At 42.7% G+C, this 10,772-nt stretch overlaps 1 protein-coding gene across 2 annotated transcripts; it reads right to left on the bottom strand.

The window, feature by feature from the left end:
• Positions 1 to 141: 141 nt before the first annotated feature.
• On the bottom strand, positions 142 to 10,772 carry LOC139452593 (glycerophosphocholine choline phosphodiesterase ENPP6-like). Of its 2 annotated transcripts, XM_071234119.1 has the most exons (6): positions 10,684 to 10,772; positions 10,206 to 10,439; positions 6,629 to 6,765; positions 4,370 to 4,723; positions 3,682 to 3,921; positions 142 to 1,015 (listed from the first exon to the last, which is right to left on the bottom strand). In XM_071234119.1, exons 2-6 carry the CDS (start codon positions 10,432 to 10,434, stop codon positions 701 to 703), a joined length of 1,275 nt encoding a protein of 424 aa, XP_071090220.1. In that variant the 5' UTR covers positions 10,435 to 10,439; positions 10,684 to 10,772; the 3' UTR covers positions 142 to 700. The 2 variants fall into 2 exon arrangements, with proteins under 2 accessions (XP_071090220.1, XP_071090219.1); XM_071234118.1 differs by lacking the exon at positions 10,684 to 10,772 and having other exon boundaries at positions 10,206 to 10,531.

Below are 10,772 nucleotides of genomic sequence, written 5' to 3'. Positions count from 1 at the left end.
ACCGGGATTCGAACCCACAATCATAGGTTTCTGGCGTGCTCAAGGGACGCAACTCTGCACAGCGAATCGCGGCGCCTTACACGACTGGGCCACACACGTTGAGAAACACCTTGATGAACTTAAAGCAAATGTTAGGTAATAGTTTATTGCGCAAACAGGCATTGCATTAATGCAGGAGCTTATCAAAATTAGTTCCTGTTCGGGTACCTCGTTTACATATCAATAAAGTTAGAAAAAATCCTTAAGATTTGAGACGGAGCAGCTTATTACTTAGGGTTTAAACATCAGTCATAACGGTTTGGACTGCCCCTTTAGCATTGGTGGTTAATCATGGCAAAAATATACATTCAGAATTTTTTGAAAGTTGTACCTATAATCAAAACTATCAAACCTAACCATTGATCTTCTGTCATTTATTTCCTCACTATGATTTATTGGGTGAGTGAGTGAGTGAGTGAGTGAGTGAGTGTGTGAGTGAGTGTGTGAGTGAGTGGGTGGGTGGGTGGGTGGGTGAGTGAGTGAGTGAGTGAGTGAGTGAGTGAGTATGGTTTTACGCCGCTTTTAGTAATTTTCCATTGTACCCATGTGAGGGCTTTTGGCTTGACGAGCGAACGCTTTACCTGCTCTGCTACCCCACCACTCCTCATCACAATGAGAAACTGAGAACAAATGATAAAGTTTCGGTTGCCTATTAATAACATTATTTCAGAAATATCCATGTTACTATGAGAAGCCATGAAAACAGCACATGTGACGTCATTATTGGAACGCCGGAAGTTGGAGGAGTGTCCCGGATGAAGACATTGACTCGGTCCAGACTTCCGTTATTGGGCGCTGGCTGAACGTTGAGCAGTTTACACACGAGAGGGTAGATGTCCACGATCTGGATAGGATCGGACTTGAAGTCGGTCTTGAAGTTGGGCCCTCTAGCCAGGAATATTGGCTTCATTGACATCAATGCATTGTCGTAGCCGTGTGCTCCTTTATTGGTCGATGTGGCTTGTCTTGTTTTGTTCTGCGACAAGAAATAGATTAGGTAGAGTTGTCCTTGGTAGGAGGGAAAGATGGTGAGAAAAAAACCCGGCATTGTTTAAAACCATCTGTAGTGGGTATAGATCACGTGACTTCTAATTTAATCAGAAATATACTCCTGACAACTAATCAGAGAAACACTGCTATTCAGTCATGAATGTGAAATCTTCGCGGAATCGCGGAAAATCTCGTTTTTTTCAAAACAGTAGTCCTAGGAAAAATAATCTTCCGCGTAAAAATATAATCAAAGATTTAAAAGAAATACTCGGGGTTCAGGACAACTATCGCGGATTGTCCTGTTTTCGATCAGAGCTTTCAGCATCATATATGCCTTTATTATTATTCATGACACAATACTTTATCGTTGGATCATAGGTTTTCGGACATCATACTTTTTCTATCACGAATACTTGCTCTGTAACGTTGGGTATGGCGTCACACAGAAATTGTAAGTACTCAGATGATGGCTTGTTTGTTTTTAAGATAAAGTTGTCTTTTAGCCTATAAGTGAATGGCAGGTGATTAGAAATGGGAGTTATCTCCCTTACTAGACTCTCCGTGCTCTCGTTTCGCCTGGTTGCCCTTGTTTACATTTGTGTCCCAATAAATCCTGTAAGGAACAGTACTCTCGTGTCCTGTTGAATTATATGTGATAAATTTCCATAAACATAAACTGTCGCTCCTAGGACATTTTGCTCCTGAATTTGGAAAGTGTTCAGAGTGAATGAGTGAGTGAGTATGGTGAGTAATGAGCTTCACACATTGTACCCATGTCGGGAATCGAACCCGGTCTTCGGCGTGACGAGCTAATGCTTTAACCACTAGGCTACCCGACCGCCCTAAATGGGCTAAGAAGGGAACTAAGTAACGTTCTCAGACAAAACCTAAATGTCCCACAATATATTAAATTTCAGAACCCTTTAAACCGTTACATCCAAGTTGTTCAGTTATAGGAACGTGTTGAAGACCGTGGACTACCGACTGGTTTGTCATATGATCACAGGCGACTATTGTTGATAATAACAACCTTCGTTGGTTATTCAAATATGGACCAAAATATCGTGAGCAGCCCCCTACCAATTGGGATCACAACTTCAAAATGGTTATGGATTCTGACGAAGTATATGCCAAAAATCGGCCAAAAGATGAACCTGTAAGATAAGTGTGTAATGCTGTCGTTGATAGATTGCCAGAAAGGAAACTAGAATAACCCATCTGTCCCAGCTAGCTGCCATCCAAAATATGGCTGCTATTCGTGAAAAGTCATCTTCCTGAGGCAAGAGGGTTAACTGACCATAAAAGTCCAGTTTCCACCCTTGCCGAACTAGGCTGGTATTATAAAGTTACAGTTTGGCTGGACTAACCAGTCTATGCATAGTCTAATCAAAATCGCGAACCGAAATCGAAATCCGGTTCTTAAACAGTCGTGCAGATTTCGATCGATTGCAGGATTTGCAAAGCATGTGCACCGCCAACTCGTTGTCAGCAGATATTTTCCAAATCTTTTCATGTTTTAAATCAAGGTGCTCACTGAATTTGATGCATTTCGCGATGTAAGACCCGTTTTATTTCACTATGAATCTTGATTATCGATCAGATCGTCCTGACTGGGGGCCACCATTTTGTGTGAAGCAAACGCAAGTGACACGAGAGGTGGAATCTGATTGGTCCATAGGGGAGGCTTAGAAGGGACGTAACTGGTAATAGCCACTGGTGGCGCTACGATCGAGCCCAGTAATTCCAGCCTAGTTCGGTTAGGGTGACGATCGAGCCCAGTAATTCCAGCCTAGTTCGGCAAGGGCGAAACTGGACTTTTAAAATCAGTTAACTCTCTTGTCCCGAGAAGATGTGAATAGTTTGTAGTTGTTCCCACTGACCTCATATATCAGAACCATATCTGATCATCATTGATGAAAGAACCTGGTACAAGTGACCTATTAAATAATGCCACATGTATGACCAGTTTGAAAAACTAAGAAAGAAATCTGCCAAAACTCATCAATACTGTCTTTTGACTTGACTCTGAAACCTGGAGACATTTCTCTTTTGTACTGGATTCCATTGTTCAAGGAACATCCCCACAAAGAGAAATACTATTGTATTGCCGGTTCCAGTAAATGTGCCACCAAATCCCTGTCGCAAAGATTAACCATAATCCTTAATGCAATCAAGGAAGTGCTTTCTTATGCAAATTACGTGGGTAGCGGAAGCTACCGGCAGGGCATGCTTGCGCTTTCTTTTCATGTCGAGGATCTTTATATTTAACAAGTGAGGTAGGATCAGCATGCTCTTTCTGCGAAGATTTCAAAGATCGTCCTACGACTCTTGTTCAGAAGTTGTTTGATCAAGGTTACTACATTCAAGCCTCAGTAAAGCTTTGAAAACGTTTTATGGTAGACACGTGGATAACATTTTCTGTGATGTGCGAGGCAATTACTTATTGGTTACAGTGGTTGTCCCCCCTGTCTTGATAACGCTGTGTATGACCCATCTACATGTATGACCAGTGACCTACAATGTTTATCTCCCCTGTCTTGAAGACGTTCTGTATAACCAATCTACATGTATGACCAGTGACCCCAGGTGGTTATCTCCCCTGTCTTGATGACGATGTGTATGACCCATCTACATGTATGACCAGTGACTTACAATGGTTATCTGCCAACCCTCCTCTGCTATGATGACGACTGGCATGATCCTTCTGTTGTTCCGGTAATGGAGACGTTCAGGAAGATCCTCCTTTTTGTAGACTGTGATATGTTCCACTCCAATCAGACTCTGAATAATGGCGTCGTCCTGGCCCTCTACCGGCAGAATCTGCATCACGGGGCCGTAAACCGGGACACGAGCTACCTTTGTCATGTCCACGTGATCAGTTATATCCACCACCTTACGGAATAGAATAATGATGCTAAAACCTTCAATTAAGTTCAACAGTAGAGCCTAGTATTTCTTTTCATCACTTAGGTAATTGACAGGTTAGCTATTTGGTTAAAGTCAACATATGTGGGTGAGTGAGTGACTATTTTCTCTAACGTCAGAAGAACTATTGTCAACGCAGCGAATGTCTCAAAATTACGCTTAAAAATACGAATCCCAGTCTTCGGCGCTACGAGCCAATGCTCGTGTTCGAGAAGCGGTCGGTAGCCTAAGAATTAAAGCGTTGAGATACGTTATCAATATAGTTGACTTTGGTCTGGTTTGTTTACTGTTTCCTTTACAAACATGTGATTCGATCATTCTTTAAAAAAAAAACTCTGCTGCGATACTGCCCATGAAATGTAAAATGTTCACTCACTCACTCATTGTTGGGTAAAAAAGTTACACAAAATCGCACCATATTGATATTATCTATTTCCGCCATGCCGTGGTCACTGGTTACAATGACATTGACATCCTTTACAAGGTCATTCTCGGTCATCTTTTGCACGAGGTAACCAAGGATGTCATCCATGTCCTTGACCTTGTTTCTGACTTCCTGGGAGTTAGGGCCGAATATGTGTCCTGTGCTGTCAGGCTCGGGGAAGTACAATGTCGCCATGCTGACGTCTTTGTCCTTGAACCAGTCCACGACTGTGTCCACTCGCTCCCTGTATGGTGTGCGATTGGTGTAGTTGAACCAGTAGTCGGGGCGCGCACCTTGGATTACAACCTCGCTGCCGGGCCAGAAGTACGTTGCCGTTTTCAACCCCTGATATATACAAAATTACTTCAATGTTTTTCAGTTTATGCAGGTATAAACCTAAAACTCGACGAACACACGGTTTAGATCCGTAAAGTGTACACGCCGTTTTCTACGTTTATACCTCCATATTGAAATTCAATCCTTAAAAATATAGGTCTTTGAAAGGCATTTAGAAGTGATACACATAAGGAAGAGAATTTGTGGACGTCAACTTCTTTAGTATGCTAACTCCTTCATCAGGTGAATTATGAAGGAGTAGGCATGTACTCCGAAACGTTGTGTTCCTCATAATAAAGAAGTTGACATCCATAGATTCACTTCCTTATGAATATATACGTCAACGAAACAACTTCAGAGACTTATTGAATGACTAACACCAACAAACCAACAATACGAAATCAGCGCAATAATTCAGCGTGGCCTTCATCTTTTTCGGTCTAAGGAAACATAGACGCAAAACAATTGCGTGGAATTTATTCATTGGAATGAGCCTTTTAAGCTGTTTCGGTCATGATTTAAGTAATGATCGAACACGACCAAAACTCAATTGCATAATGTGTGTAGGGACGGATGATAAAGTACCGAGTTATTCTAGTTCCTGGGTAAGAGAATTTTCGAAATAGACCTTAGGACTCTTCTGGGATGATATTTTGAGCTATATGTGGAGTTCAAGGTAACGAGCTTGTCCTGTAGCAGAATAGATGCCATACAGCAACAGTGGTATGATTACGTCACGATTTGTAAATAATTCTTTATTTGTTAAAAAAACATGGCCCTCAGTTTGTTTGTTTGTTGTTTAACGCCGCACTCAGCAATATTCCTGCTTTATGACGGTGGTCTGTAAATAATCGAGTCTGGGCCAGAACATCCAGTGATTGACATCATGAGCATCGATCCATGCAATGGGGATACGATTACATGCATCAAACAAGTCAGTGAGCCTGACCAACCGATCCCGTTAGTCGCCTTTTACGACAAGCAGAGTCGCCTTTTACGGCAAGCATGGATTGCTGAAGACCTATTCTACCCCGGATCTTCACGGGTCTGGCACTCAGTAATAGTCCAGCTACGTGGTATATTATGGTGGCGGGTAAGTGAATGAGTTGTGTTTAACTCCGCTTTTAACAGGTGGCGGGTAAACACTGTAAGCCTTTGCCGTCAAAAGTATTATAACGTGAAATGTTATGATGGTATAATGCCGTTTATTATTTTCGCTGTAATAATTATCCTTCTGTCCATATTCACGGCGGTCAACCGTACGTTAGGCACGAGAATTTACAAAAGATAAAGCCGTGTCATAGATGCATAATGGGATAGCAATGGCCGACCTCCATTTTTCAAAGAGGGAATGGAAGTGCACTTGTCATCCGCAAGTAGTCATGAAGGCCATGTGTAGGCCATGTGTAGGCCAAGTGTAGGCCATGTGTAGGCTATGCGTAAGCTATGTGTAGTGAAGGTAGCGTTCCATCAGCTATAATCACACTTACAATGCACATCGACAGTAGTAATGTGTTTGTGCCGCAAGGGGAATCATTTGCCAGCGTTGATCGGCACTGCTTGTTTGACAGTCAATTTTCAACATGACACGTTGACCCAGAGACCATATACCGGTTTTATGAACCTAATGCTAAACTTATGACAACAATGTGTCATAACACCCTACAACCCGTGCCCCCGAAAGACCCGTGTATTTTAATCCAAAGGTATCATTATAATGCAAAATTGGCGTTTATCGGGGAGAGTCTATTATAAAGAATCTGTCTGTCTAGGTTGCTGAAATCACCATGGGCGACGACGCGTTTGTACAAACCGTAGACAAAGCCAAAGGGTGTTGGTTCCAATACATGACGACACAGAAACAACAGTGATGTTGACCAATGCTTAAAGAAATGTATAACATGACTACACCACCTGTTTCTTGGCTGTGATCCACAACGGTTCTCCCCCATTCCACCAGCGGGTCTCGTGCGTCCGCTTGTTGAAGGTGGAGTCGAATTCAGGGTCGTACATGTAGTTAGCGACGATGCCGTGACTCTCCTCCCACAGACCTGAAAGACAGGATTACAATACTTAGGGGATGGGGTTTTTCAACGGTAAAACTCCCTTAATCGAAACAATTGTCCCAAGTGAAAATATCGATAAAAGACGAATATCTGGATGAACGTTTCATTGGTAAGTGAATTGCGTAGATCAATGCTCATGATGTCAATCACTGGATTGTTTGGTCCAGACTCGATTATTTACAGACCGCCGTCATAAAGATGGAATATTGCTGAATGCGGCGTTAAACAACAAACAAACAAAATAAACATTGGTAAGTAGTAGTGTCCCTTTAACTATATAGCATCGTCTCCGTGGTGTAGTGAGAGAGCGTCTGCCCGGAACGAACGGAAGGTCGGCTTCGATCCCCGGCCGCGTCATATCATATGACGTAACAAACGATAGTTGTTACCCTGCCTAGCGCTCGGTATTGGGGGTATAAGACAAGTTCGGAATGCGGACTTTCCGGATATAGGAAATCCTAAGTTAATTCGTTTCGCTGTTGCATGGGGGCGTTAATATACTATTGAAAAGAGCTTTTGCTTTGCGTTTCAAGATAAAAAAAATAATCGCCATGTTGTTTACGAATCGGATGTCGATTCCGTGACGATTTTTATCGGACTATGAATGACTCGTCAGTCCAGTCAAAATATAACTGAGAAATTCCATCCTAGTTCGGCAAGGGTGGAAAATGGACTTTTACAGTCAGTTAACTCCCTTGTCTCGGGAAGATGGGTTGAAACTGTCTTACGAAGTGTTTTGACTAGTTATAAAGTATCTCGCGAAGTAAAAACGGATTATGTCCGGTTTGGTGTGCCATAAACCTCTCTTCTCGCGGTGCGTGTTTGTTCAACGAACACACCACGTCCGCTGCGCTGCAAACACCGCCTGTTTTGTTTACGGAAGACCGACACACGAGGTCATGAACGATTTCCTTTATATATGGGTCGGCTGATGTATTTATATATCATACGTATGTATATGTTCAATGTTTTTATTGTCTTTCAACATCAGGTGGCACTGTAATAAAATATTTTTCTTCTTCTTCTTCTTCTATAACAGAATGTTTCCTCTCCGTGTTCTCAACAAGCAGGAGTAGCGAATCCAGGTTAATTATTTGGGGAAATGTCAATACTCTTTGAACCGGATACAGTGCAAGGTTATCGCTGATGAACACACTGAGAGTAATGGACATGACTGTGTTAACCTATCGCCTGAGTTGACCCCACCCCCATAAACCCCGGGAGAATTAGTCATCCTCATCACAATTGTTTTCACCTAATGTAGTTCTAATACCGTGATATGTTACAATTTAGAGATGTTTTTTCCATAATCATTAAGGTCAAATGTTTTTGGCCCTAAATGCCTGTATCATTGGGTCTCTATACATATCTTAGATGATGATGATGATGATTATTATTATTTACTGATTAAAAATAAAAAAAACAGCAAAGAGGGTGATCCTGGCACAGTCAGGCTGGTTAGGCTCATCATCAGCCCAGGGCCCGTTCCCCCTCTACACGCAAGCCCAGACGTCGAATGTGACTTCTTCAAGGAAGCGCCATTACAATTTACCGCGTTATTACAATTTACGTCGTAACAAGCACTGCCCAGTCAATCCCTCCCAGAACATCAGAGAACATGAAGACCCCCAACACTGCAGCCTTCTGCACTACTCAGATTGTCAGAAGGTCTTTTTTCCTGGCAGCAAACCCGGGTACTCCCTCAATGTCAGACAACAGATTGGGGGGTTCCAAACCTAAGGCACCGAGAACAATGGGTAGTCGGACAACTTGGTACATGGGATGCAAGTGTGAGTGAGTGAGTGAGTGAGTAAGGTTTTACGCCGCTTTTAGCAATATTCCAGCAATATCACGGCGGAGGACACCAGAAATGGGCTTCACACATTGTACCCATGTCGGGAATCGAACCAGGGTCTTCGGCGTGACGAGCTAACGCTTTAACCACTTGGCTACCCGACCGCCCCTGATGCAAGTGTGACATTTCGAAACCGAGGTCCGAATATTTGCCATGTTTTTCTTGAATCTTGTAATCACATTAGTGTCAAAAGGGACAGAAAATTCATAAACATCACAATCTCATTAAAATCATATCTTAGTTCTCGCTGCCGCTAAACAAAGATCTGAGGACATCCCATTACTAGTCACGTCAGAGCGACCTTTGGCGAACTTTGACCGACCACTGAAACGACTAACAAGAATTCGACATCAGCTAATTAGAAAACAGTTTTCTCGAGCTTTACGGCACTCGTTTCAACCTGGCGACTTCCATTTCAGACTACGCTTGAAAAATATGTTGACACAGTTCCCGATTAAAATTTTGAAAACTGAACAAAAGAATATTCCGGAATGTCAAATATATGGCCGAGATTGTATGGCAGTGCTTCCCGCGTACTGTGCAACGCCTCCCCCGTTCAAATGTTTATCCCACCGAAGCTAGAGATAGACGATAATTGTGACAGAATCAGTCGTACGGGCCGGAACTGTCGTTCGGAATACCCCGTGTTAACGATTTCGAGGTTGCATGATTAGAAATCACATTCCGACTGTCACTTTCATGATCTGGTAAGCGACGCTTTGATTGGTCGGATGAAAGGTCGTTCTGACGTGACCCGTAATGGGATGCCCTCAGATCTTTGTTTAGCGATAGCGAGAACAAAGATCTGATTTTAATGAGATTGATAATAGATAAGTTTTTTTTGCCTGGATAGGTCTGAGGCTTTATACGGACCTATAGCTAAGAATTATTATTATGATGACACCTGTATGACCTGTATACAGCCACCATATTTCCTGAGAGTCTCCAAGGATTCGGTCCTGCCCACACTTGGTGTCTCCTTAAACAACTGACTTAGTTTGAAATATACCTCAACAGCGAATGACCGGTAGGATGAGATATTACTGTGATTGTTAACCTTCTAACGCCTAGTGATCTAGCTTTGGTCATATACTCTCCAGGAGGAGTGAGAATGAAATTCGAGTGCCCACTGATCCATTGACCGGAGGAATAATACTGGTCTTTCAACACTTTATCCAGCATTGACCTACTACTACTACTACTACTACTACTACTACTACTACTATAATTAAGTAATTCATTGACAGGTATCGAAGGGTTAATTGTTTCTATGCAAAACTTTGTTTTGTTTTTTGTTTAACGCCGCACTCAGCAATATTCCAGCTAGATGGCGGCAGTCTGTAAATAATCGAGTATGGGTCAGACAATCCGGTGATTGATATCATGAGCATCACTCTACACAATTGGTCTATGCTAAACAAAGAAGTTTACTGTTAGATGAGCTATATCTCGGCTACCTGTAAATAAGAAGCATATTGGTTGTACTGAATATAATATATATAAGTTGATGATCATTGTCATGATAAATATTGATAACAATGTAATGATCAGTGATATAATAAAAATGTACCTGTCGCCATGGTGTAATGGTTTGGAAACGTCTTCGTCACGAAACTGCTGTTCATGTACGGCAGCTTCACGCCGTGCCTGGCGAAGTCGTCAAAGTTGGGGGTGTCCACCATGTCCAGGTAGTCATACCGGAAGCCGTCCATGGAGACGAGCAGCAGCTTCCCGGTGTAGTCCGCCATGAGAGACACCACCAGACCCGCCAGCAGCAGGAGGAAGATGGCGGAGGACATTGTGCCTGGATCAACGGATGAAACTGTTATAGCGACGGTGATGGACAGATTTTTATGGCCTTGATGGTAGGAGGTGAAATCTATGGTGGCCGAGAGGGGACATCGCTTTATCGTAACCTCGTGGCCGCACTTGAAGTCGATAAAGCGATGTCCCTTCTCGGCCACCATAAATATACGTATAATAAGCGGCTGTGTCCATTGAAATCACAAGCACACTTGATGTGAACTGAGTATAGAAATAAGTTTTACCTGAAGTCGCCGCTCCCGACGAGATCGTGCGTGCTCCAACAAAAGCGATTCCAATTACTTAAATAGCACAGCCAGGTGCACATGTATCG

Source organism: Haliotis cracherodii, unplaced genomic scaffold (assembly GCF_022045235.1).
Source record: "Haliotis cracherodii isolate W230 unplaced genomic scaffold, xgHalCrac1.p SCAF_9, whole genome shotgun sequence".
In the NCBI taxonomy this organism is placed as follows: domain Eukaryota; kingdom Metazoa; phylum Mollusca; class Gastropoda; order Lepetellida; family Haliotidae; genus Haliotis; species Haliotis cracherodii.
The sequence above is the reverse complement of the archived record's forward strand: the minus strand, read 5'-3'. Positions and strand labels throughout refer to the sequence as shown.